Source organism: Mustela lutreola, chromosome 9, assembly GCF_030435805.1.
Source record: "Mustela lutreola isolate mMusLut2 chromosome 9, mMusLut2.pri, whole genome shotgun sequence".
Classification (NCBI taxonomy): Eukaryota; Metazoa; Chordata; class Mammalia; order Carnivora; family Mustelidae; genus Mustela; species Mustela lutreola.
In genome coordinates, this window is record NC_081298.1 from 14,308,193 (window position 1) to 14,335,824 (window position 27,632).

General features: G+C 54.9%; 2 protein-coding genes across 4 annotated transcripts in view; one reads left to right on the plus strand and one right to left on the minus strand.

The window, feature by feature from the left end:
• Nucleotides 1–7,602, minus strand: part of MMP9 (matrix metallopeptidase 9) — a 35,780-nt gene extending 28,178 nt beyond the window's left edge. The window contains exon 1 of the mRNA XM_059132978.1: nt 7,468–7,602. The gene's annotated coding sequence lies outside the window, so the exon portion shown is untranslated. The remainder of the gene's footprint in view (nt 1–7,467) is intronic.
• ZNF335 (zinc finger protein 335) lies at nt 7,530–27,482 on the plus strand. 3 transcript variants are annotated; one of them, XM_059132973.1, is made up of 27 exons: nt 7,530–7,730; nt 9,042–9,282; nt 10,315–10,422; nt 10,637–10,936; nt 11,028–11,162; nt 11,945–12,091; nt 14,109–14,361; nt 14,441–14,618; nt 15,798–15,910; nt 16,962–16,980; nt 17,107–17,223; nt 17,306–17,382; nt 17,480–17,640; nt 18,351–18,583; nt 19,714–19,807; nt 19,928–20,022; nt 23,049–23,308; nt 24,248–24,359; nt 24,445–24,819; nt 25,610–25,752; nt 25,834–25,988; nt 26,080–26,183; nt 26,261–26,338; nt 26,550–26,633; nt 26,722–26,787; nt 26,872–26,953; nt 27,040–27,482. In XM_059132973.1, the coding sequence occupies exons 1-27, from the start codon at nt 7,530–7,532 to the stop codon at nt 27,165–27,167; spliced, it is 4,059 nt and encodes a 1,352-aa protein (XP_058988956.1). In that variant the 3' UTR covers nt 27,168–27,482. The 3 variants fall into 3 exon arrangements, with proteins under 3 accessions (XP_058988956.1, XP_058988957.1, XP_058988958.1); XM_059132974.1 differs by having other exon boundaries at nt 11,945–12,088; XM_059132975.1 differs by having other exon boundaries at nt 10,345–10,422.
• The last annotated feature ends 150 nt before the right edge of the window (nt 27,483–27,632 follow it).

Below are 27,632 nucleotides of genomic sequence, written 5' to 3' on the forward strand. Positions count from 1 at the left end.
ATGTCCCTGGTTTTGTACCAGCTAACATTGTCACTTTCCGCTGCTCCTCCACGGGGTCCTCAAGGTCGACCTGGACGGGCCACTTGCGGCACCGGCCACCAGCCCAGCCGCCTGGTTCGGGCTCAGGGACCAGACGGAGGCAGCGGGCGCCCCCTGCTGGAGACAAGCGCAAGCTGAGCAGATGGGTCCCTCCGCGCCTCCACTCTGCCGCGCTCACCCAGGCTTTCCCCATCTTTTTAACGTGCGTTTAGGGTACTCCACGTGGACACAAATTATTGCCTTCTGCTCTGCCTTCGTAAGACGTTCACACGGAACACAGACGTCCTGATATCTTCCTTTTATGGAGCCCTTATTAGGAATGAAGGAGTGCCCTGGCGGAAGAGTTGTGGGCTCAGGTCCGGGTCGGTCCTCTGATCCCTGTGTGACCTACAGCAAGTTATTGAACCCCGGGATAACTCGGTTCCTCGTGAACAAAATACGGGACGGTAGTGCCACCGATCTCACAAGATGGCTTTGAGGATTAGAGTTTAAAGTGGTGCCTGGCGTGTGGCAAGGACCAGTCACTATTAGATGCCAGACCCGGGGCTAATGATTAGTCACAGTGACAGAGAGCTTACTGGGGCCAGCTGCTGTTCTATGTTCTTTCTGCTGATTATATCATTTAATCACCACAACTCCCTGAAGTCGAGCTACTTGGCAAAGGCTCACAGCAGGTAAGGGGTGAAGCATGATTTAAACCCAGACAATTGTACTCCAGATCCCATACTTTTTAGGTTTTTTTCTTTTAAGATTGATTGATTGATTGATTGGGACGCCTGGGTGGCTCAGTTGGTTAAGCGGCTGCCTTTGACTCAGGTCATGATCCCAGCGTCCTGGGATCGAGTCCCACATCGGGCTCCTTGCTCGGCAGGGAGCCTGCTTCTCCCTCTGCCTCTAGCCTGCCACTCTGTCTGCCTGTGCTTGCGCTCTCTCTCTAACAAATAAATAAAATCTTTAAAAAAAAAAAAAAGATTGATTGATTGATTGATTGATTTTAGAGAGAGAGAGAGCGCACGGAGCAGGATGAGGGGCAGAAGGGGAGAGAGAATCTTCAAGCAGATTCCATGCTGAGCACAGAGCCAGATGCCGGGTTTGATCCCAGGACGCCAAAAACAAGAATTGGGTGCTCAACAGACTGAGCCAACAGGTACCCTGAGAGCCCATAATTTTAATCACTACATCCTCTTGGCAATCTGGTGAGGCATATACTATGCCCATTATACAGCTGGGGACACTGAGGCTCAGAGAGGTGAAGTGATTTGCCTCAGATCACACAACTAATTAGTGCTGGAGCCCTGGCCTGGACCCGCCCCCAGTTCTGTTTCTTTGCACTGTCTCATGTAGCTCCATGACAACCCAGGAGGCAAGGTGACCCTGTGTGAAAAGGGAGGACCCTGAATGGAGATGATTGAGGGACTTGCTAGAGGTCACAGAGTCAGTTAGTAGGGAGCTTTCTCTGTTGGGGGCGAGGCCCGAGGACATTCTCCCTGGGGCCCAGCACCTCCATGGTGCTCTGCTGCCGCCGGCGGCCATCCCTTGCCTGTGTGATGATAACTCCAGTTCCCAGGCGCCAGAACTGAGCACACTTTCTTCCGGGCCAGCCTGGGCACAGCTGTCAAAATCGGGTCTCAAGCTGTCTCAAGCTGTCACTCAGCCTGAGCCTGGCCTCCAGATTGGTTGCTGGAGCTTCCGGTATGGCTTGAGGCTCAGATTTCATTCCCCTGCCCTCTGGGAGGCAGCTGGTACCATGGAAGGGGTAGGCGTTCTGGAACAAAACAGTCCAGGGTTCAAATCTAGCTGTACTCCTTCATTTCTGCACAACTTTGGGTGAGTTTTCTCATCTCCCTGAACAGCTATTTCATCACCTGTAAAGGGAGGGTAAGGTTCATCACTTTGCAGGCTCCTGCAAGGATGAAATGCAATCAGGTATGTACAGCATTTGGACACAGTAGGTGCTCAATAAACATTAGATCCCTCTGCTAGTCCTTTGCTCCAGACCTTTGTCTCCTGCCCTTTACAGCTCCTCCCAATAGGCCCAGCAGTCCCCACTTTCCCTTCCTGAATAAGATGTCTCCAGGCTTGGGTTAGGCTGGTATAGAACAGGCATCGTCTGCGGTGGTGGCCGGGGCAGGGGCAGAATAACATCCCCACATATAACTCAGTACTGTTCATTGGCCTCACAAAGGCTGACTGAGCATCTACTCTGTGCCAGCCACTGTTCTTGGTCATGGGGCTGCAGTGGTAAACAAAAAAATCAAGATCCCTGTTTGCTATCTATCACTGAGAACCTACTAATTCAGTGTTCAGCTGCTGGGTGGGGCCCCAGCCATGCTGACACAAGACCCATCCTCTGCCAGCCGGCACTCTCTTTTCCATACATCGTTTCGTTTAATGCTCCCAGATACCAGAGGAAGTATTCATATCCTCAATTTATAGGTGAGGGAATGGAAGTAAGTAACCTGAAGAGGAGGCAGGGACTGACTGTAGACTGTCTGATTCCAGGACCTGAACTCAACTATGTTCCTGCACACTCTCCCATTTACTCTCCAAAGTTTGTATTGTTATTCCCATCTTACCAGTGAGGAAACTAAGACAAAGGGAATGAGGGCTGGCCAAGGTCATACAACATATAAATACACTGGACTATTTGGACCCTAGGTGTGGCCTGACTCCAGACCCCAGGTTGCCCCTGATTCATTCAACAACTATTTTCTTCCCAGCAGGGGGAAAAAAAAAAATGGAACTGGGCCTGGCCTTGGGAGGCCAAATCTGTTGAGGAGGCTGGGGGATAATTGGCAGCTCTGGCGTAATCACACAGTGGTGTATGTCACGGCAGAGGCGTGCAGAACATGCTGGGGAAACATACACTAGGGAGATAGCAGCTCTGCTGGGAAGCAGTCCTGGAAGGCTCCCTGGAGGAGGTAATTCTTAGGGTGAATGTGGAAAGATAAAGAGATAAAGAGCCTTAGAAGGATCAAATGGAGTTTGGGGCCAGGGAGAACTGCCTGACAGCATACACATTATGTGGCTCCTTCCTAGGTGTGGGACTATCTGGGCCACTTAATTTTTCTGTTTATCTCAAATCCATTCACTGCCCTTCTGCTCCATGCTTCCTGAGCTCCTTTGACAACTGGCTTCTGGTTGTTTCGGCCAATGGGAAGCCCTAGAGAGATCAGAGTAAGATGAAAGGAGAAGCTGGGGGATTTCTCCCCATCTCTCTCAGTCTTGGAGGTGGGGAGTGATTGCAGCAATTTCAAGGTCTCCTCCATAGTTACGGGTCCTGCAAGAAAGGCCCACTGTGGTCCCTGCTTCTCTCTGGGTGGCTCTGGTTTCTGGTCTTGGGGATGCCATCTCCTCCCCATAGAGCTCCAGCCCTAAGCGAGAGAGGGTCTTGGCTTCCTGAGTTGCTGCTAACCTCGGGTTTGCCTCCGCTTCCCCTAGTTGATTTCTGCTCACCGCACAACTTTGTAATGAACTCTCCATATTAGATTCCCTCTTTAGAATCATCTGGTATGGGTCTCATTTTCCAGGGTAGACCCCTGACACTCTGTGTCTCTGTTTCCTAGCCTATAAAAGGAGGGTTCACTGATTCATTCAACAGATAGGGATCTGGTGGCTTCCTCATGACTGTGAAACTGTGCTAAGTGTAGGGAATATCACAGGAAACAAGGTCCATTAAAAGGCATAACAGCCACACGCTGCCCATCCTTCATGTCTCTGCGATGATCAGAAGAGGTGCTTGCATAAATGTCCCCTGCTGTCTGGGTTTCAGGAATTGCCATCACCGGCGAATACTGCTCGGACCACAGCCTGTTTTCTGAATCCAAGTGTCCTGGTTCTAAGGCCTTGCCCTACCCTTCCTCTCCCCAATCCTCAAAGAGAAACATTTCGGACAAATGAAAGGAAGCCTTAATTTACACCACGGGAAGTCAACTTAAGGGATTCATTATCTCAAGTGGTGGTACAGTTTTAAGCTATAAATAGGTTTTTAAGAACAGGTTTAGCTAAACCCGTGGATGGCTGTGGGCATGGAGACAGAAGGTAGTGTTGAGCCCAGAGCACCCACCTGCTGTCTACTCTTAGCTCTGCTGCCCTCCTGGGGCATCTGGTACAGTGGCGGGAGCAGTGGACTGGGAGGGAGGAAACCAGGGTTTGAATGCCAGCTCTGCTGACCAAGTACATGACCTTGGACAAGTCACTTCATTGCTCCTGAGCCTATTTCCTCATTGGTCACATGGGAATATGGAGAGTGTCTAGGATCTCTGATTGTGATGATTCCAGGTTAAAAATGCAGGTAAAGCCCCTTCTGTGCATAGGGTACCTGGTGAGCACACAGTAAACACTCCCAGTGCAATTATTACTTGCTGCAGGAGCTCTGGCCTGGAGTCGCAACCCTCTCCATTAGACCAGGAAACTTGCTGTGTGACCTTGAGCAAGTCACTTTCTTTCTCTGGGCGTAGCTTCCTCATCTGTAAAATGGGAAACTAGCCCTCCCTGGCTCAGGAAACAACAGTTAAAGTGTCACCTGTTAATACAGTTACTGCATGAGCAACGGCACAGCAGTCTGAAAGTGTGGCGTCTGGAGCCACACTGCCTGGTTTTCAATCCCAGCTCTACCCCCTGCTTAGATTCCTTTCATACTCTGTGCCTGTTTCCTTGTACATAAAGTGGAGTTAAGACAGCAACTACCTCACAGCGGGGGTTGTGACGTAGGTAAAATGCTTAGAACAATGACGGGCACAGAGCATTGTAAGTGTTGTGATTACGAAGCATACAGCACAGGGCACCAAAACTGCTTGGGGCTTTTGAATCCCACAGACCTGCGTCCGTCCGTATCCCCCCCCCCTTCTGGTGGTGTGACCTTGGACAAGTCACTTCCCCTCTCTGAACCTCTCAGCTTCATCTTCTCTACGATGGAAGATGATAACAGCCTGCTTCCTTAAGGCACCAGGATGCAGCAAAGCGTGTGTGCATTGTCTCACATGTGAGCGGTGCTCATTTGCAAGTGCTTCCCTCCTCTTCACCTCCTCAGCATTCTCCTCCATGGTTCACTTTGTCCTTCTGACCCAGAGTTTCTTCGGTGCTTCTAAGAAATCTCCCCCTCAGAGGGGAGGCAATAATGATAAGCAGCATGTTTGGGTGGGAAGAACCCTGGATATGCCGTCAGAAAACCAGAGTAGGCTTGCTTGTCTTTGTAAGGGAAGGATTCTGATATGCTGTTTCCAAGGAGCCATGACCTTGGGTCTAGAGCGTTCCCTCTCTGGATCTTGGGCTCCTCTTCTGTTCCATGATGAAGTTGTTACCTTTTGCATTGTGATATCCTGCAACCCCGTGATCCGGTGGCAAAGGCCAAGGTTAGGACTGAGCCTTAGTTGGGCTGGGGATGGGAATGCATGCTGTGGGGCTACAACATCCTTGGGAGAGGTGACATGGTCAGAAGCAGGATATATCCTACTGGCAAGTGGTGAGGGATGGGGGTGGCTCTGGAGAGGTGAGAAATCAGGTCCTCATTGGAAACCTGTGCAGGGAGTGCAGAATCAACCTGCCATCGTGCCACTGTTGACCTAGCTTTCCAGGCCTGCTCTGGGGGCCTGGTCCTGCTGGATGGGAGGGAAGGGGTGAAGAGGGGACCCAGCCCATCCAGAGGCCTCATGCTCTATCCCCCCTATGAAAACCTGCTTCTAGTAAAGGACCAGGGAAACGCCCTCATACTCAAGTACACACAAATTATAACAGCTCGAAGCACACTTTGCCTTTTTAAATAGGGTTGATTTTTTTTTTTTTTAACAGTTTTTTGAAGTCTTCCTCCCCTCGACCCATTTATATTTTTCAGTTGAGGAAAATAACTCGTGTAACACAGATCTAAGGACAAACCAAGGCACCAGGCTCCCTCACCAAATGATATATAGGCTTAAACAGAAAGTAGTGCCAAAAAAAAGAGAAAGTAGTGCCAAAGATGGCATTTGCGGCATCAGAAGAGCGGCAAACCTGAAGGGCTGCAAAGCAGGGCTGTGAAGGTTGTCTTGACCTCCAGCTCTACTAATGCCGTATGACTAGAGTTCACTAAGGGCCGGGTATTGACTCCTCTGCATTTCCCCGAATCTAGCTACTGGCACTTGCCTCCGGAGTGCCCTTATGTGACTTTGGACCAGCCACTTCCCATCTCCCGGCCTCAGTTTCCCATCTGTACAAGGACTGTATGTTCCCCTCCTCCCAGGACACATCAAACCTAATTAGGAAGGATTCGATTAGGCTCGATAAGAGCGTTAAGTCATCTGTCCTGAGCCAAACGAAATGACTAATGTTTATTCCTCTCCAGCCAAGTCAAAACCTCCCCGGCGCAGCACACCCTTAGTAGCTGTTCCGGGAGGGGCGTGGTCAGGCCGCTGAGGGCCACGCCCAATCCGTGGGGCAGCCTTCGCCGCGCCCAACCCTGCGGCCTAGGGAAGGGACCCAGCAGTGACGTCACATAACCACTCCCAGTGTAGCCCTCCGCCAAGACAGAAAGTAGTCCCCAATCCATCGCGGACTCTGTCACCCATACTTCACAACATATAAAATACTAGACTCTCTCTGGACTGGGCCATGGTTCTGAGGCCTCAGGGCAAACTTCTGACACACCGGAAAGCTGTCTTTCTCTGGGTCGGCGTAGGAAGTAGTCCCGGCCTACGGTGGGCCGACGGGTCCCTCCGCAGCGGGGGAAAGAGGATGGCGACCTCGTCGATGCCGGAGTCGGAGAGGAGTGCGGCTACGAAAGCGTCAGGTGAGCATGGGGTAGAATCAGGTCGCCCCACTGCACCCTGCCGCGAAGTGGGGGCAGACTGCGGGGATAGCCGGCGGCGAGCTCCCGGGCCGGCGGGGCTGTCCGAACAGGGCCCCGGGGTCCCAGGCCCTTTAGTCGCTCTCGCACTTGCCTGAGCGGAAACCCGGCGCCGCCACAAGATGGCGTCGGGCCTGGAGCGCAGGCAGCGCCGGGGACAGCCCCGAGTCGCCAGGCCCCGGGACCGTCGCTGTCAGCCCCCTCCGCATGGGAACCGGGGGAGGGGGGAGCGAGCCACTGACCCAGGGGGCCTGCGGGCTGTACCACCGACCCCGCACCCGGGGGAACTCGGGGGGCCGAAGGGCTAAACCACTGGGCTCGGAGCCGGCTCTTAGAGCGAACCACGCTGCGGGAGTCATGGAGGAGAGACGAGGAGGGTCAAGATTACCGGCCATTGACCACCGTACCGGGGACGGGGAAGGGCTCCGGACTGGGAGGCCAGGCTTCTCGGTCCTGTTTTCCCGAGGCTCCTGTCTCTCGGTACACGAGAAAGCCCCTCCCCGTCGGAGACTCAGTCTTTGTACCTGCAAAATGGGCACACGGGCGCAGCTGGGTGGGTCGTGGTTGCCCGGGCCGGGGAGGAGGCCCACCTGTTCCAGCCCGCTCACCTCCTCTCGCAGAGTGAAGGATCCAGATCCTGCGCCTCGCTGTCAGGCGGCTCCCTGAGCCAATGGAGGAGAACGAGGTGGAGAGCAGTAGCGACGCGGCCCCTGGTCCTGGCCGGCCCGAGGAGCCCTCTGAGAGCGGCCTGGGCGTGGGCACCTCTGAAGCGGTGTCGGCCGACAGCAGCGACGCCGCTGCCGCTCGGGGGCCGGCGGAGGCCGACGACTCTGGCGTGGGGCAAAGCTCCGACCGCGGCAGCAGCTCTCTGGTATGGACCTTGCTGGCCGGCGTGGGTGGAGGCAGGGCCGCAGGAAGCATGCCTGGCAGCCAAGGGAAGCAGCCAGAAAGGCTGGCTTGTAACTAATACTTGTTTTTGGTTTATCGTGTGTCAGGCACCTCGCCAAGCCCCTAACATGGATTTTCTCATTTAAGCCTCATACCTCGTAAGGGGTATATATCACTCTTGCACATCTTAGAGGTAAGGAAACCGAGGCACAGATTGCCGACAGAGCCAGGATTCAAATCTAAGCTGTAGTCTTATCCACTCCACTACCTACTGTCCTCACTCTTTGAGATGCAGGTGTCCTGCTTCAAATCTTGGCTCCCGACTCTGATTCACCGGGAGTCTCATTCTTCTGTCTATAAAATGGAGCAGGAAGACCGGCCTCAGAGGGAGTACTCTTGGACACGTTCTGTGAAACCTTTATCATTTCCTCCTGGCTCTCTGATCTTGGACAAGCTGCCTTACTTCTAGCTCAGTTTTCTCTTCTGTAAATTGGGAAGGGATAAACATATCTGCCTCAATAGGGTTTTTGTGAGGATTAAATGAATTAATACATGCAAAGCAATTAAAACAGTGCTCAGCACATAGTACACATTCAGGAAGTATTACCCATTACTGTTCTTATTACCTGCAAGATAATGAATGACTTCCAAGGCATTACAGTATAGAGCTGTCCAAAAATGAACCCCCTTTTGGGGTCCAAGGGTTTTGTTAATTCAGCAGAGATGGGCCTACTATGTGCCCAGCTTGTGCTGAGCTCTGGGGATACAGCAGGGAACAAGGCAGATGGGGGCCTGGCCCTTATGGAAAGTACAGTCTGACCTAGGAGACATTACACTACAGAGGGAACCATGATGAGGGGACACAGGTGACTGTAGCACCCAGGACAGAGAGGTCCTCGTTTGGCCTGGGGGTCAGGGTTAACTTCCTAGAAGAGGTACCAGCTAAATGGTGGTGAGAAGGCGGGGTAGGAATCAGCCATGGTGCAACGCTGAGAAGCAGTTCAGGCAGAGGGAAGAGCTAATTCAAAAGTTCCGTGAAAATAGCTCTGCCAGGCTGTTGTGTAGGTGTGGGGATTATGGGGCCTCTTACCTGACCAGAGTCGGAGACCCCGGAACTTGTTCTTTGGTGGCTCTGTGACTGAGAGGCATCTACCAGTCATCAGTGGGCCTGACGATGTGGATGGCTCCACTCACATGTTTTTGGGCCACGGAGGTCGATCTAGTGGGTGGCAGGCGACTGCCTTGCCCCATCACAGCTCCTGAAATTCCTCTCTCCTTGTTTCCTGTCACCCAGGAGGAAGTATCTGAGAGCAGCTCGAGCACAGACCCCTTGCCCCATGGCTACCTGCCTGATTCATCTTCTGTGTCCCATGGGCCAGTGGCAGGGGTGACAGGTGGCCCCCCAGCCCTGGTGCACTCCAGCGTACTCCCCGACCCCAACATGCTGGTGTCCGACTGCACAGCTTCTTCCTCAGACCTGGGCTCAGCCATCGACAAGATCATCGAGTCCACCATTGGGCCGGACCTAATCCCAAGTGAGTCCCACAGAGGCAGCGAGAGTCAGCCCATGGGGCTTTCCTGTGGGGTCTAGCAGAGCCAGCTGTGCAAACTTAGGCAGATAACCCTATCGCTCTAAGTGTGTCACATGGACACAGTAGCCCCTGTCTCATAGTGGTAAATGAGGTGAAGATTTCTGGAAACACTGTCATATCGTGCTTGGCATTGATAAACACTGAATGAACATGGAAACTATAATACCTGGCTATGTACTGGGGTTTGCTCTAAGCACTTTACATACAGTACCTCATTAATTCTCCCGGTAGCTCCCAAAGATAGGTGCTATCATCCTCACGGCCTAGAAGAGAAGTCTCAGGTACAGAGGACCCACTGAGACCAGCAGGTCGGGGGCCACAGGCTCAGAGGGGAGCTTGTGAGAGTCTGTACTTGTGATTTACCACACTGTACCCTCTGTTATCAATGATGTATATAAAGGCCACAGACTTCAAAAAGCCTTGGGGTCATGTGGGAAGCCAACCCTGAGAAAGTAGTAAAGGGGCTAGGCCTTGATCTTGGGGGAGTTTGAGACAGAGAGGGGGACTCTCCAGGTTTTTTTGTTTTTTGTTTTTTAAGATTTTATTTATTTATTTCACAGACAGAGATCACAAGTAGGCAGAGAGGCAGGCAGAGAGAGAGAGGAGGAAGCAGGCTCCCCGATGAGCAAAGAGCCCGATGTGGGGCTCGATCCCAGGACCCTGGGATCATGATCTGAGCTGAAGGCAGAGGCTTTAACCCACTGAGCCACCCAGGCACCCCAACTCTCCAGGTTTTAGTTAAAGGTCAGAGGTGGGGCAGCTGGGGTAGCCATGGCATCTGTGCGATGGTGAGCCAGCTGCTCGGCCAGCCTGTCACACCAGACCACCCTACAGCCCTGCTCTAGACAGGGGTGCACGGGCAAGGACAGGGTGCAAGTGAAGCTCGGGGCGGGGGAGGGCAGGGCAGCGCAGCTGGATCGTAATTGGTGCAGGTGAGCCAGAGTGAACGTGGGCAGTAACAGTTGTCGTTGTCAGCTGGGACTCCCCTCCCCCATCTCTGCCCAGGCTGTATCACCGTAACCAGTGCTGAGGATGGCGGGGCAGAGACAGCACGGTACCTGATCCTGCAGGGCCCAGACGATGGTAAGACCCTGGGCAGCAGCCCCGGGGAGCCGGGCAGTTGGAGAGGGAGGCTCCTCCACAGACACATTGTGTGATCTTGGCAGGTTGTCCACTGCTCCCTCTCCGGGGAGTTGGGTTCTAGGATCCCTGGTCCTGCCTGGGAGGGGCAGCTGTCACTCGTGGCCCACCTACCCCTCTGTTTCCCCTCTCCTCTGATGCCCTCACCCACCCACAGGTGCCCCCATGGCTTCGCCAATGTCCAGTTCCACCTTGGCCCACAGCCTGGCAGCCATCGAGGCCCTGGCTGACGGCCCCACATCCACGTGCCTGGAGCCACCAGAGGAGACACAGGGTAGACCCGGCTCCCCCGCACAGCCACCCCCAGGCTCTGGCACTGAGGAGCCAGACCTGCAGAGCCTGGAGGCCATGATGGAGGTGGTGGTGGTCCAGCAGTTCAAGTGCAAGATGTGCCAGTACCGGAGCAGCACCAAAGCCACGCTGTTGCGCCACATGCGGGAGCGGCACTTCCGACCAGGTGCACTGATAGCTGCCTCGCTGGCTGGGCTGCACGGGTTGGGGTGGAGAGCCGAGACCCAGACGTGGCAAAGCTTCTCTGATCTTTGCAGCAGCGGCAGCTGCAGCTGGGAAGAAGGGGCGTCTGCGGAAGTGGGGCACCTCAGCCAAGACCCGGGAGGAAGAGGGGCCAGAGGAGGAAGATGATGATGACATCGTTGATGCCGGCGCCATCGATGACTTAGAGGGTAGGCCACCGTGGCTCCCAGGCGTACCACCACCATACCCATCTGCAAATACTTACCTGCATCTGGCCCACGTGGAGGGCTGGGAAAGAGGAATCGGCACAAGTTCAGCCATGCAGGTGCCTCCAGTATAAGACAGAAGTTGGGGCATTGGGGTCAGGATCTCTGTGTGCAGTTGTGCAGGCTGTGCACTAAAAAAAGCACCACATCTAAGAGGGCCACATTCACAATTGTGCAACAGAAGTAGAAGACCAGCCACGTGTACTTTTTTTGTAGCTATATTTAAAAAGTTTAAAAGATAAAATGAAGCTTAATCATAATTATCAGTGGGATATTTTGCTTCCCTTTTTTATACTAGTTTTTGGAAATCCAGTGTCTCAGTGTAGACCAAGTATGAGTGCTCAATTATATATGGCTAGTGGCTCCTGCACTGGAGAGCATCGTCATCAGAGTTTGTAGATTTGAATGTTTATTCCAACTATTTTCTAACAACGGCTGTAAAGTGTCTTAAGGAAGGGGCATCTTTTTCTAGTTCATGCAGTGGTGCTGAGTTAGTGGTAGGAGTCTGGGAGAGCGCAGAGAAAGGATTGCAGGGGCTTAGAGGTGCTCAGAGCCAGTGGGAGGTCAGGAGGGCTTTCTGAAGGAGGCATCAACTGGTTGGTGGGCTTGGAGGAGAAGCAGGCAGGGATGGGAAGAGAGCCTCTTCCCAGGGAAACCGGGCCAGGGGTCAGGCCTAAAAGGACGGGCCCAGGACTGATACCCACCTTCTCTTGCGGTCCCCACAGAGGACAGTGACTACAATCCGGCTGAGGATGAGCCCCGGGGCCGGCAGCTACGGCCCCAGCGCCCAACTCCCAGTACGCCAAGACCCCGAAGGAGACCTGGCCGGCCTCGGAAGCTGCCTCGGCTAGAGACCTTGGACCTCCCAGGTGGTGAGAGTTGGTCGTAGGTGGGGCCACCTGTCCACCTTCTGTAGAGCCTTGGGGACCAAGTGTGCCCTGCAGGGGAGCACATAGCAAACCTAGGAGACCTGCAGGCCTCCTCATAAAGGGCCAGCCCTTTCAGACCGAGCTGGAGAAACCCTGGGTTAAGAAGTGATAGGTTCCTCAGGGGTAAAGTGGTAAGGTGTCACAGCACAGGAGAAGTTAGAACTTTTATAACTGAACTAAGAAGATAGAAGATAAATTTTATTTTTTATTTTATTTTATTTTTTAAAGATTTTATTTATTTATTTTACAGACATAGACCACAAGTAGGCAGAGAGGCAGGCAGAGAGAGAGAGGGGGAAGCAGGCTCCCCACCAAGCAGAGAGCCCGATATGGGGCTCGATCCCAGGACCCTGGGATCATGACCTGAGCCGAAGGCAGAGGCTTTAACCCACTGAGCCACCCAGGCGCCCCAGAAGATAAATTTTAAGTATGATTACTGAAATGAGAACCAGTCTGAGACCTAAAACTGTGTCTAGGGAGCCCTGACTTGGAGCATTACAAGCTGTGGACTGGAAAGCCCCATGGGCATGATGGCTCTGCCACCTACTGGCTGTGTGACCCACAGCATGTGACTTTGCCTCTTGAATCCCCTGTTGCCTTTTGATGAATGGAGGTGATAGCACCTGCCTTTCAGGATTGCTCTGAGGTGTAAAGACACAAAAATACATGGCAGCTGTTTTTGTATATGGAGTCTAGGGGAGATTCTTATATTTTTTTTTAGCATTCTTTTAAAAATAAGATTTTAAAAACCTTATTATTATCTGTATGGGAAAGCTCACATATCCTAAGTGTCCAACTTGGGAATTTTGACAAGGGGAATACCGCTATATAGCCAGCACCCCTTTCAAGAAGCAGAATGTCACCAGGATTGTCTAGATCACGTTTCATTTTCTTTTTAAAAGATTTTATTTATTTAAGAAAGAGAGAGTGAGTGAGAGAGGGTGCACAAGCCAGGGGAGCAGTGGGGCAGAGGGAGAGGGAGAAGCAGGTTCCTCGCTGAGCAAGGAGCCCAATGCGGGGCTCAGTCCCAGGATCCCGGGATTGTGACCTGAGCCAAAGCCAGGCACTGAACCGACTGAGCCAGCCAGTGATCTAGGTTCACCCAGGTGCCCCTAGATCACTTTTCATTCTTAAATTGTTACATTGAGGGAAGCCCTGTGTGGCTCATTTGGTTAAGTGGCTGCCTTCGGCTCGGGTCATGATCCCAGAGTCCTGGCATCGAGTCCCACATCGGACGGGGTGGGGATGGGGGGGTGGTCCCGGCTCAGCGGGGAGCCTGCTTCTCCCTCTGCTTCTGCTGCTGTTCTGCCTGGTTGTGCGTGCTCGCGCTCTCTCTCCTCTCTCTCTCTGTGACAAATAAATAAAAATTTAAAAATAGATAAATTTTAAAATGTTACATTGGAATGCTGCTGATGTTTTTGAATGGGTAACACATTCAGATTGCTCAGACTTCTAGAGGTTCTGATTATGTACAGTGATGTGATACCTCCTCTCTTCTTCCTGTCTGCCCTCCAGCCTGCCAGCCTCCCTAGGGAAAACCAATGTTAAAGTACCTGCTGTCACTCCCAGACTCTATAGAATGTTCCCATGAGGTCACTAGCTCAGCAGTCATCACCTCCACTTGCCAGATGAGGAAATGAGACTCAGGGCAGCGACTTTGCCCGAGGACACACGGAAGTCCTGTGTACAGGCTCAAGCAGTACACGGGTCTCTCAACATGGAGGTCCCAGCTCTTTTGCTGCTGCTGCGGACTGCTGGGCGGGGGTTGTGCTATGCTAGTCGGCGGCCAGTGCCCACACTGCCCTCTAACTGTGGGCCGCCTGCACCTGTCCGGTGACCTGATGTCCCCATCAACAGTCTGTGATCGTGGTTTAGGGAGATATTTTGGCTGGCCTCTGGCACACCTGTCAGCATTTGCCCTGGTGTGTCCGTAGCTGATTTGCACCCGTGTCCATGGCAGGTGTGGAAGGAGAGCCTCTAGTGACTTCCCAGAGTGGACAGAGCCCTCCAGAGCCCCCAGACCCCGAGGCTCCCAGCTCCTCCGGTCCAGGATGCGTGGTTGCCCTGGGCAAGGCCGACAGGGCCCCCGTGGACCCCGGTGTGAGCCAGTCAGATGCGGAGAACGCGGCCCCCTCCTGCCAGGATGAGCCTGCTGCCCCGCCCCGCCGCCGTGGCCGGCCCTCCAGGCGCTTCCTAGGCAAGAAATACCGCAAGTATGTAGAGCAGGGATGGGGGTAGGGGAGACAGCCGGGGCACAGCCCACCCAGACTCTCCCCTGTGCCCTTCTGGCAGGTATTACTACAAGTCCCCCAAACCGCTCCTGAGGCCCTTCCTGTGCCGCATCTGCGGCTCCCGCTTCCTGTCCCATGAGGACCTGCGCTTCCACGTCAACTCCCACGAGGCCGGGGACCCCCAGCTCTTCAGGTGCCTGCAGTGTAGCTATCGTTCCCGCCGCTGGTCCTCACTCAAGGTACGCAGCATGGGGGTGGGGGCACTGGGATGGAGGCAAGGGCTGGCGGGCAGTGCGAAGATGGAGTGGCGCTTACAGGCCATTGGCGGGGCCCTCCTGCTCCTCCACAGGGCACATTCAGTGGTGTGCCGCTGTGCCCTGAAGTTCAGATGTGGGCAGCATGGGCAGTTGTGCAGGCTGCACACTGTGTAGTGGTGTCACATCCTCAGAGGTGCTGTGCCCAGTGCAAACAGCAGAGATTTACTTGATCACCACACATATGGGTGGATGACAGTAAAGCCCAGTTCTGTCTAGTATGTTAGAAAACTTTCCAGTAGATGGCAGTAATGTGTCTCAAAAAACGAATTCCTTTTTTTTTTTTTTTTAAAGATTTATTTTGACAGAGAGAAATCACAAGTAGACAGAGAGGCAGCCAGAGAGAGAGAGAGAGAGAGAGAAGCAAGCTCCCTGCTGAGCAGAGAGCCCGATGCGGGACTCGATCCCAGGACCCTGAGATCACGACCCGAGCCGAAGGCAGCGGCTCAATCCACTGAGCCACCCAGGCGCCCCAAACGAATTCCTTTTTTATGTCATTTACCTAAGGTGCCAGTGGGCTGGCTATAGCCCTAAGCCGTTTTACCAGGGCATGATAGATATGCTTAAGTTCCATGCCCATGCAGCCTGAAGAGGTTGCGCGTATCAACTTTCCCATTTGACTGACCCAGGAGTCTGTGGCTTGGCCTGGCCAAAGTAAGGCAGAGAGTTGGCCTTTGAGCGCAGTAGGGAGTACCTGAAGGACAGGCCAGAGCCCCTCTGCTTCTGCACACAGTTCTTCCTCAAGACAGGGCCCCGTGGCCTGGAAGTTGTTCCCAAAACCCTGCTGGGGGACGGTTGTCCCCAGGGGCGGTGGGGAGGGCATAGGCTCTGGAGCTGTGCTGCTTGGGCTTGGCTCCAAGCTCTGGCAGTCACCAAATCACTCGGGGCCAAGGTTACTTCCCTCTGAGCCTCCATCTCACATGGTGATCCAGCATAGGGCCTAGCGTAGAGTAGGTTCCCTTATTGGCTAGAGTCCCCAGCCCTAATAGGCTCCAGCTCCCTTGTTCCGTGAGCCTGCGCCCACAGCAGCCCTAAGGCTGTGGGCACAGGTTGAGGGTACAGGGGAGGCCAAACCCAGCCCACTGTCGTTCCCCTCTATCCTAGGAACACATGTTCAATCACGTGGGCAGTAAGCCCTACAAGTGTGACGAATGCAGCTATACCAGTGTCTACCGGAAGGACGTGGTCCGTCACGCAGCTGTGCACAGTCGAGACCGGTCAGTGCGTGCAGGCCAGGGGAATGGGCCAGGGCAGGAAGCAGAGGCCCAGCATCACCGTGTTTCCCCCTTACTTGAGCACCTGCCCTGGGCCACGCCATTGGCAGCACTTACAGACAGCAGAAAGATAAGGCCATTCATCCAAGCTCACTTGGCTCAGAGCAGTATTGGGGCTTGGAGGGCTCTTGTCCCGTCTCTTCCCTGCTTTGTAAGATTGGGACAGTCATTGTTGAAGGGCTACCTAAAGGAGTTCGGGAAATCATCTAAAGGTCTTGTAGACTCCCAACTCTCAGAGCACGGACAGAGCAGACACAGGACAGCTGGGTGGAGGAACGAATCCTTAGGGGCCCTGAGATTGCTCACCGAGTCGTCATTAGATCTGCAGCTTCAGGAAGGAGTTCACTCCGCTTGGCGTGCTGTGTGAGCTGAGGTTGGATACAGTAGTTCACGAGGACAGGGACTTTTTTTTTAGATTTTTTTTTTAAATTTATTTATTTGACAGAGACACAGTGAGGGAACACAAGTAGAGGGGGAGTGGGAGAGGGAGAGAAGCAGGCTCCCTGCCGAGCAGGACTCTGGGTCCATGGACTCTGGGACCATGACTTGAGCTAAAGGCAGATGCTCAACACCTGAGAGCAACCCAGGCGCCCCAGGAAAATGACTTTCAAAATGTGCTTGTGGGAAAGCCTGCTCTCTATGATGCTTACGGGTTTTCTTTAAAAAAACGCGGGGCAGGCAGGGGAGAGGTAAAATTATGGACATCGGTTCAAACACCTGTTTCACTAACTCTTTCTGCAGGACTTCTCAGGGCTTTAAAATGCACATTTTATTTTGTGACAAAGCAAGGAAGAAGGCACCATTCTAGAATTTATTTACAGCATGCCTCTTAGCATTTCTTAGCGAACTCCACTTGGGGAAACCCTGCTCTGAGAGAAGGGCTTGGCTGGGCATTAGAAACTCTCAGAGCTGAGGGTGGGTCGGGTCAGTGGGAAAAGGTTTGAGGCGGGCTTGGGGAAGCCATGGTCTGACTCCTATGCCTTTCTGCCCGCAGGAAGAAGAGGCCAGACCCGGTGAGTCTGGGACCCTGGCCCAGGAAGGGAGCCTGCTTGAGGGCTGCTTGTGAGGGTGGGGGCAGGAAGTGAGGTCTCACCCTCTCTTCTCCTTTCTTCATCTGGTCCCTTCTTGTCCCTTCCCAGGCCCCAAAGCTGAGCTCCTTCCCTTGTCCTGTGTGTGGCCGTATCTATCCGATGCAGAAGAGACTCACACAGCACATGAAGACACACAGCACAGAGAAACCCCACATGTGTGACAAGGTGGCTGGGGCCAAGAGCTGGGGGCAGGGTGAAGGGGTCTCCCTGGACAGTCCCCCCATCTAACTCACCCTACCCCTCACAGTGTGGAAAGTCCTTTAAGAAGCGCTACACCTTCAAGATGCACCTGCTCACACACATCCAAGCTGTTGCCAACCGCAGGTATATCCCCGAGGAGGGAGGGGGCCCCCCGGGCCGGAGTACCCCGCCCCAGCGCCCCACGTGATTGCTGAGCTTCCTTCCCTCTCACCCCCGCCAGGTTCAAGTGCGAGTTCTGTGAGTTTGTTTGTGAGGACAAGAAGGCACTCCTGAACCACCAGCTGTCCCATGTCAGTGACAAGCCATTCAAGTGCAGCTTTTGCCCCTACCGCACCTTCCGGGAGGACTTCCTGCTCTCCCACGTGGCTGTTAAGCACACAGGTCAGGCCAGCCCCGCCCCCACCGCGGTGAGCCCTCCACTCACCCTGCCCGCAGTCGCAGCCTCAGTGCTGTCCTCTTCCTCCACCTCGGCAGCCCCTGTCCCACCAGCAGCCCCATCCTGCCGTGAGAGTGGCCTCGGCTGCTCGGTTGTAAGGGAATCTCCCCCTTACAACTCAGCTTAGCCGGCTCTTCTCTGCATGGTCATGGGCCACCGTGCCCAGACTGAGCTCTTCCTTGGCTGTGCAAGGGGCATCAGGAATACCTACCACGTGATGGTTGTAACAGTGAGCTCTGTTCCCTGAGCCCTATCTGTGCTGGGTACCGGACGGGAGATGTGCTCACGGGGGCCCCGTCCTCACGCACACAGAAGGTGCATGAAATAGTTGGTTCTTTCTCCTCCTTGGGGCCTGTGCCTCTGATGGGCGCGCTGGGGGAAATTAGACACGCCCGGGGACCAGATTCCTGTCTACCTGGGGGGCAGTGATTCATAAGAGAAGTGTGTGGTCCGTGATGTGAAACTAGGACTCTCCGAGGAAGGCTGTGAGTGTGGAGGCTGGGCCCGGTTCCTGTCTGGCCTTGGCCACCAGAACAAGCTGGGGCGCGCAACACTGGCGGGGAGACAGCTGGAGAGGCCCGGGGCCCATGGAAGGCTTCCTGCCCCGGGGGTGGGGGGTGGGAAAGCCCAAGCGTCCGTCTACCTGTGCCTACAGGGGCCAAGCCCTTTGCCTGTGAATACTGCCACTTCAGCACACGGCACAAGAAGAACCTGCGCCTGCACGTGCGCTGCCGACACGCCAGCAGCTTTGAGGAGTGGGGACGGCGCCACCCTGAGGAGCCCCCTTCCCGCCGTCGCCCCTTCTTCTCTCTGCAGCAGATTGAGGAGCTAAAGCAGCAGCACAGCGCAGCCCCCGGCCCACCCCCAAGCTCCCCAGGCCCTCCTGAGGTAAGCTCAGCCAAGCAGGCAGCAGACAGAGGGGACTGGGAGTGGGGCATGGGCCAGGATGACAGTGTCCCGTCACCTCTCCCATCCCCAGCATCCTCACTGGCATGTTGGGGACAACAAAATGGTCCCCCCCTCTCCGATTATGGTAAAGAGTCAATGAGGGGGGCACCTGGGTGGCTCAGTGGGTTAAAGCCTCTGCCTTCGGCTCAGGTCATGATCCCAGGGTCCTGGGATCGAGCCCCGCATCGGGCTCTCTGCTCAGTGGGGAGCCTGCTTCCTCCTCTCTCTCTCTGCCTGCCTCTCTGCCTACTTGTGATCTCTGCCTGTCAAATAAATAAATAAAATCTTTAACAACAAAAAAAAAGAGTCAATGAGGTCACAGACCTGTCAGCCCTAATAAGCTCACAGTGGGATTGGCTTTCCAGGGCTAGAAATAGAGAATGAGACCTCAGTGGCTTAACTGTAGTAGTTTATCATTCTCTCAGAAATGAACCCAAAGGTCAGCAGCCCAGAGCTAGTGTGGCAGCTCCATGGTCAGTCATCAGGGACCAAGCTCTGTCAATATTTTTTCCCAGCCATCCTAGGCATATGACTTCCATCTTTGTGGTAGCCTCATGGTCCAGTATAGCTGCAGGAGCTCCAGCCTTCTAGCCACATCCCAGGCAGGAAGCAGGAGGAAGGGATGGAAGAAAGGCAGAAAGGAAGCCTGCCATCTCCCCATCTGTCTTCCCGGTGAACTTAACCAGAAGCCTCTGCTTAGCCACAAGGCCACACTACCTAGCTGCAAGGCAGGCCAGGAAGTAGTCTCATAGCTGAGAACGTTGCTTCCCCCTCCCCTGCCCCAAAAGATGAACCACCACTAGGTGCAGGTAGAACACAGGCTCAGGGGTCAGCCTTGTGTTCAGACCCTAGTTCTGCTGCTTACTACTGGTGGAATCGTAGCCCGTCGCTTCTCTGAGCCTGGGTCTGTTCCTCAGGAGTGCTGAGCTGAGAAATCCTTTTAGACGTAGTTGTGTGAAGATGAAACAAGCCGACGCATGTAAAGCGCTCAACTGGTAGGAGGCTCTTGGCAACCAGTGCTTGCCTCCACGCTGCCCCCTCTCAGGCTTGGCCACATCCCCACCCCACAGATTCCCCCAGAAGCAGCACCTTTCCAGGCACCCGAGACCCCCCCACTGCTCTGTTCTGACACGCTTGGTGGCGCCACCATCATCTACCAGCAAGGTGAGCTCTGGGGAAAGGTGGAGGCCTGGGGATCTGGGCGGGAGCCCGGCTCACGCTGGGGCCCCTTGACAGGAGAAGGGGTGGTGGCCAGCTTTCAGGCTCCCGTCTCCCCCAACCCAGGCGCTGAGGAGTCCACGGCAATGGCCACACAGACGGCCTTGGACCTGCTGCTGAACATGAGCGCCCAGCGGGAGCTGGGGGGCACAGCCCTGCAGGTGAGTCGCCCCTGGGCCGCCTCTCCATCCCCCAACCCCCTGCAGCCGCCTTCGAGGCGGGCCCTCAGGGCACCCCCACTTAGCCCGGGAGACGGTCCACCAAAACCGTGGGAGCAAATGCGGAGGAGGGGGCTCCTCTGGGCCAGGGAGGTCCGAGGAGCTCCCGCAGGGCTCGCGTCCCCGTGACCTCTGCGGGCGCGGGTTAGTGCCGCCCCTGTGGCTCCGGAGGCCCTGGTCGGCGCGGGTGTCCCAGCTCCGCAGCATCCCTGTGTGGTGGGTCCAAGCCAGCTTCCCATCTAGCCTGGCGCCCTCACCCGGCGACATCTGGCACAGCCGGGAGGCTCCCGGGCTGTCTCCGCTCTAGCCTCTCTTGCCGGGGCACCTCCAGCCCTGGCAGATCCTCCGCCCAGCCGCCTGGGGTCGCTCTTACCCCGCCCCCCCCCCCCGCCCCCGCACCGCCCCCGCACCGCCCCCCTCCTGGTGCCCCCCTCCTATGAGGCAGGGAGAGCTTTGTTAGCCCCTGCTGTCTCCCTGCCCCGAGCCTTGTGAAAACAGGTAGAATCTGTGTTTGAGATGTTAAATTCCAAGAACCTGGAGCAGTCACATGCCACTGGGGGTATAGAAGACAGAATTCTGTGCAAGAGGGAGCCTGGTGTCAGACTGGAGCGCTTCCTAGGATTTCAGTGGTCCCTTTGGGGGTACATAGAGGTTGCACATTTTTAGATAGTTCAGTCTGTCTTTTATAGTTTTTGCCTTTGATATCCTTCCTAGAAAGGCCTCCTTCACCCCAAGATTATATGAACATTCGTTTGTATTTTCTTCTTAGGGTTTCATTTTTTACACTTAAGTCTTTACTCCACCTGGAATTTATTTTTGGTGTATGCAAAAAGGTAGGGGACTAACTTTACTTTTTTTCCCAAAAGTTATCCAGTGCAGTATATGAAATAATCTTCCCCAGTGGTTGCAGATGTCCCCTTTATCATGATGTCGATTGCCATGTGTCCAGATGGGTTCTGTTCTATTGCCCTGTCTGCTGCTCCCGTGTTATTAGTACATAACATTTCCCCTCCCCGCCCCTGATTACAAAAATAGATGTGTTTGAAAAAAAATCAAAATGGACATTAGGAAATGTTCTATACAGAAAGTGAAAGTCCTTAACATCTCTCCCCACCCTCTGTAAATGGGCTAATAAGCATTTCTCCAGTTTCGTCCATGTGCACACTAACACAGAGACATTGTGTTCCTTAAAAAAATGGAATCAGCAGGGCCATCTGGGTGGCCCAGCAGTTAAGCGCCAGCATCCCAGCTCATGGTTTCAGCTCAGGTCATGATCTCAGGATCAGGAGATTGAGCCCCGCATTGGGCTCCGTGCTCAACGCAGAGTCAGCTTGAGATTCTCTCTCCTGCCTCTGCCCCTCCTGCTTATACATGCACGCGTGCTCTCTCCCTCAAATAAATAAATCTTTTAAGAAGTGGGATCACACAATTCATGCTCATCTGCAGCCCACTTTCCTTCACTCGGCACACGTGAGGCATGGTCTGGCTGCTGGCCTGCCGACCTCCTCCACCAGTGCCACGACACATCTCCACATCTTCCCGTCGTCCCCATGTTGTTACGTTCAGGCCGTCATTTACTGGTTGGTTGGTTCCAGTTCCTCATTAATCAAAGGCAGTGCTTTAGTGCGTGTATATTTCAGGTGCTCCTAAACATTTTTTAGTTTAAAAAAAGTCTCCTAGAAGTAGAATTGGTGGGTCTGAAGGTAAGAAGCCTCATAGAGATATGCCAGTTTCTGTGACTGCCACTACTAGAGTGTGTGTCCCTGCACCTTTGCCAGCACTGAGTGCTGGGTGTCTCCAGTCTTTTTATAAATATCTTCTACACATTAGAAGTATATTTCATGGTCTTTTTCTTTTTTTTTTTTTTTAATTTAAGTAATCTCTATACCCGATCATAGTAGGGCTTAAACTCCCAACCCTGAGATCAAGGGTCACATGCTTCCTTGACTAAGCCAGCCAGATGGCCCTCATGACCTTAATTTATAATTTTATGACCATAACCGAGATTGAACTACTTTCTGTATGTTCATGGACCATTTTTTTCTTCTCTGACTGACATGTTTGTGTCCTGTATCAGTTTTCCTATTAGTCTTTTTTTTTTTTTTTTTTAAGATTTATTTATTTGAGAGCACGAGAACGTGCATGAGGCATGGGGTTGCAGGGGGAAAGGAAAACCTTAACAGACTCCCTGCTGAGCCCAGAGCCCGACATGAGGTCCAGTCCCAGGACTCCAAGACCACAGTCTAAGCCGAAGTCAGACGCTTCACCAGCTGTGCCGCCCAGCTGCCCCTGTTGGTCTTTTTATTATCACTTTGCAGAGGCTCTTTACATATGAAGGAGACTTTTCTCTCTCGTAGGCATTGTTAAATACAACATTTCTCTGTTTTCTGATTTCAATTTATGGTTTATTTTGCTGATTAGAAAAAATCTTCCCACCCCAGGTCATAAAAATACCCACATTTTCTCTTCATATTTTTAGAGGTTTTTTCCCTCTTATGTTTCAGTTTTTGATCCATTTGAAGCAGACTTTGGAGTAAGATGTGAGGTCAAGCTCTTTTTTTTCTAAAATGGTTTGCCACTTGTCCCTTTACCCTAGGATTTCTCAATCTTGGCCTTTTGTGCCAGATAGTTCTTTGTTGCAGGAGCCGCTCTGCTGTTCATTGTGGGCTGGTTAGCCACATCCCTGACAGATCACCCCAGGGGGCCAGTACCCGCCCCATTCCAAGTGCGAGACCCACGGATGTCTGCAGACTTGCCCGGCTGCCCCTGGAGGGCAGTGTCGCACTATCCTGGTCTTGCTAAGTTTATTTCCAGTTGCTGGGTGGGGCTTGGAGAGCCAGAGGGTGCTTTAGAAAGAGCATACAGCTGGGATTGTACAAGTGCGTGATGGCAGCACTGAGTGTGGGCAAGCTTTGAGGCCGCGAAGTAGAGAAGGGCCCTGCTCCTGACGCCCAGCGGGTCTGTTACAGGTGGCTGTGGTGAAGTCCGAGGACGTGGAAGCAGAGTTGGCATCCCCGGGTGGGCAGCCCTCCCCGGCAGGGGCCACTCCGCAGGTGGTAACTCTCCATGTGGCAGAGCCCGGAGGCAGTGTGGCAGCAGAGAGCCAGCTAGGCCCCCCTGACCTACAGCAGATCACCCTGGCACCTGGCCCGTTCGGTGGGACTGGCTACAGCGTCATCACAGCACCCCCTATGGAGGAGGGGACATCGGCTCCTGGCACGCCTTACAGGTGAGACCTGCTGCCTGCAAGGCCCCTTTAGTTTGGTAGGTGCGCCGGGAGGCCTTGGAGGAGGGCTTTGCCCACCCGAGCCTAGTTGGCAGGAGGCAAAAATCCTCACACATGTAACATAATGAGCCATAGGAGTCCTATCTTTCTCAAGAGATTGGAAGCTACTGTTTCTTGGCCACTTAGATGTTCCAGGAACTGAACGTTTGGGGACTCACTTAAACCTTTCTCGTGAGGTCCACGTTTCTCTTATTTTACAAGTGAAGAAATAAGCCAGAGACATTGAGTGACTTGCTTAAGGTCAGACAGGCAGTGAGTGAGCCGTCGACCCCTTGGTTCTGGAGTCACGTGCTCTCTGTTATGGTGATCCCTAAGGGGCTGTCCAGTTCTGAGCTTCGAAGCAAACTCCGGCTCCTCACTGGCACCAGAGGCCTGGCAGCTGCACACGGCTTCCTCCACACTGAGCAAGTTTGGGGCAGAAATATTTGTATGCTCACTGAACTCCCAGGCCGTCTGAGAAAGCGTTTAATCTAAGCACTGTAGCCCGCAGTATGTGGTTGGGATCCCCGGGCAGACGGCGGGCAGCCCAGTCTGCGTCTGCCATCTGCTCTTGGTCTCTGGGTACTTGCTGGGCCTGCCTCCCCACTCCCCCCACCAGCCCTCCTGCTGCTGCACTTGGCCAGACTGGCCTGGACCCCTGGGCTCTCAGCCTCACTGCCAACCTGCACTTCAGGGGAGCCCGGTGACTACTGCTGGCGCAGGACCATAAGTTGGACCTATAGCCACCATTTATGGAAGAGGCTGTTGAGGTTCAGCTGCAAAAGGGGAGAGCCAGAATTCAAACCAGGGAGTCCACCCGTGGTGGCAGTCACCCCTCCTTTGATGACTTCTGGGGAAGGGGACTCCTTTGGCCTTCACTCCTCCCCTCTTCGGTGCCCACAGCGAGGAACCCCCAGGGGAGGCAGCCCAGGCTGTGGTGGTGAGTGACACCCTGAAAGAAGCTGGCACCCACTACATCATGGCAGCTGATGGAACCCAGCTACACCACATCGAGGTGAGGCTTGGGGTGCCGACCCCTCCCCCATGTCCCGTCATTCCCCCATCCTCCTCAGGCCCTCATGTTCCCCATCTCTCGACAGCTGACTGCAGATGGTTCCATCTCCTTCCCAAGTCCAGATTCCCTGGCCTCCGGAGCCAAGTGGCCCCTGCTACAGTGTGGGGGGCTGCCCAGAGATGGCCCTGAGCCCCCATCTCCAGCCAGGACTCACCGGGTGGGAGACCCCCAGGGCTCTGCCTCCCCACCTCCTGCGGCCAGCAAAGCCCTGAGCCTGGGAGTACCACCGTCCCCACCGTCGGCAGCCGCGGCCTCATCGAAGAAGTTTTCCTGCAAGATCTGTGCTGAGGCCTTCCCTGGCCGAGCAGAGATGGAGAGCCACAAACGGGCCCATGCTGGGCCTAGTGCCTTCAAGTGCCCCGACTGCTCCTTCAGTGCCCGCCAGTGGCCCGAGGTCCGGGTAGGTGCCGCCCCCCCATACCTCCCCTGGCATTCATTTGGCCACTTGTGTAACAGAGCTTAACTGAACTCCCCCCAAGCCGGGCCCTCTTCCCCTTCTAGGGTCAGAGAGGACTCCACAAGGTCTCAGCATTTGGGGATCTCAGTCTGGTGGGGAACCCATCCAGACAGGGTGACTAAGGCCAGCAGTGTGTGTGGTGTGAACTGACTACAGGCGGCAGAGCAGACCGGGACCGGGTCATGTGGATGTGGGGTGCTGGCGCTGGCCAACCTGGGCCAGGGAGGGGGCAGAGGTACAGGGGTGGTGGCAGGAGGCCGCTTAGGGAAATGCCAGTTGTCTGGAATAGAGCGTCCAAGGTACAAGGGAGGTGGTGGAGACTGTGGAAAAGGCGAGGAGGGCAGGTTCTGCGCGGGAGTCCTCCCCCCAAGGATTACCATTTCCAGATCCAACTGTGCACTGAATCCTTACAGCAGCTCAGTGAGGGGAGTAGGGCCCAGAACCCTAAAACGTCAGGGCTGGAAGAGCCCTTCAGAGGTCCCCTCATCTGAACATCTGTCTCGTGTTTACACGGGGGTAAACGGAGGCTGGGAGCAGGGACGGGGTTTTCTGAGTGACCTAACGATGGGCCCTGGGACTTGTTCCTCTTCCTGTACACAGCAGTGCCAGATCTTGGCCTGGTTTGTACTTGTTACACAGCTCGTCCCCACCTGCAGACAGGTTCCCCAACAGCTGTCTGTGTGGTGCCAAGTGGCCCCCCCAGCCAGCGCCCCTGCCTCTGCCCCTTCTCCAGGCCCACATGGCACAGCACTCAAGCCTGCGGCCCCACCAGTGCAGCCAGTGCAGCTTTGCCTCCAAGAACAAGAAGGACCTGCGGCGGCACATGCTGACCCACACCAATGAGAAACCCTTCGCGTGCCACCTCTGCGGGCAGCGGTGAGGCCAGGGACAGGCAGGCGGGGGCTGCTAGGCATGCGTGATGGGGCCGCCCCTGAGCCTTCTCTCCGCCCCCCTCAGCTTTAACCGTAACGGGCATCTCAAGTTCCACATCCAGCGGCTGCACAGTCCTGATGGGAGAAAGACAGGGACACCGACTGCCCGGACCCCAGCCCGGACCCCCACCCAAACCATCATCCTGAACAGTGACGACGAGACGCTGGCCACACTGCACAGTGAGCTGCTCCTGGGGGACCACCGTGGGGGGGCCAGGGTATGTCAGGTTTCACCCGAGTCCTGTGTGAGAACCCTTCCCTCTCTGCCCAGCTGCACTCCAGTCCGGCCATGGGGTCCTGGGCCCAGAGCGGCTGCAGCAGGCACTAGGCCAGGAACACATCATTGTGGCCCAAGAGCAGACCGTGACCAATCAGGTGAGCGCCTGGGCTGGGAAGTCACGGGCCAGGGTGGGGGCACAGAGTCGAGGCTGGAGCTGGCTTGGTCCTGGCAGGAAGAAGCCACCTACATCCAGGAGATCACCACCGCAGACGGCCAGACGGTACAGCACCTGGTGACCTCTGACAATCAGGTGAGCACCTTGGCCAGCACTGCCCTCCCTCCGCCTGCCCCCAGGCCCCACTTCAGGGAGGAACTGTGCTTTGCAAACCACTGCTCCGTGGGTTCGCGCTTGCAGCCGCCATTGTTGATGATGGGTGTCCCTGGCCCCCTGCTCAGTCTTCCTTGCTAAGCTCCCGATTCAGCAAGGCCGCCGCACCTGCCTCATCGCCACCCTTTTCCAGGTACAGTACATCATCTCCCAGGATGGAGTCCAGCACCTGCTCCCCCAGGAATATGTGGTGGTTCCAGAGGGCCATCACATCCAGGTAGGCCGGGCCTGGGCAGGGGAGGGCAGAGGAGGCCAGGGGAAGGGTGTACAGCCTCCTCAATCACCGCATTGCCTTCCCTCTGCAGGTACAGGAAGGCCAGATCACACACATCCAGTATGAACAAGGGGCCCCTTTCCTTCAGGAGTCCCAGGTAGGGCCTCTGGGGGGATCAGATGGAGCCGGGGCACAGGCAGAGCTTCTCCAAGGCCGTGTCTCACTGGTTTCTCCACTCTAGATCCAGTATGTGCCTGTGTCCCCAGGCCAGCAGCTGGTCACACAGGCCCAGCTGGAGGCTGCTGCACACTCAGCTGTCACAGGTATGAGGTGGGAGCCTGACGCCCATGGGGACCCAGGACAAGCTTCTGGGGCCTCAGGCTCACCGTCTTCTCCCCTCCCCTGGCAGCGGTGGCTGATGCTGCCATGGCCCAAGCCCAGGGCCTATTTGGTGCAGAAGAGGCGGCGCCTGAACACATCCAACAGCTGCAGCACCAGGGCATTGAGTACGACGTCATCACCCTGACCGACGACTGAGCCCTGTGGGCCCAACACACACTGTGGATATTGGGGCCAGCCACCATGCTGGGGGCGTGGGGGGAGTGGGACCCGCTGGGACTCCATTCCCTGTTTCACCTAGGGTCTCTGCACACTGAGCAGCCAGTATCCCATCACTCTGAGAGAGCCAGACCTGTGCTGCTGGGTTTAGGGGACAGCCATGGGCCCCGGCCAGGACATGCCGGTGTCCTAGCCTGCAGGCAGGCTTTGGGGAGAGAAATTTATTTTTGTTTGGATGGACCCACTGGCCCCTCAGTCTCAATAAAGGGACCAGAGTCCAGTCCTGACCATCTTCTTTTTGTCTGAAAGGACTTGGGAAATGGAAGGAAGGAAGAGCCTATTATAGCTCAGGAGAGCTGCCTGGCCCCACAGTGAGGCCCGCCCTGCCCCCCTTTAAGTGTGGTGGCCCAGCAGCAGGGCAGGCCCATGGGGCAGAGGCCTGAT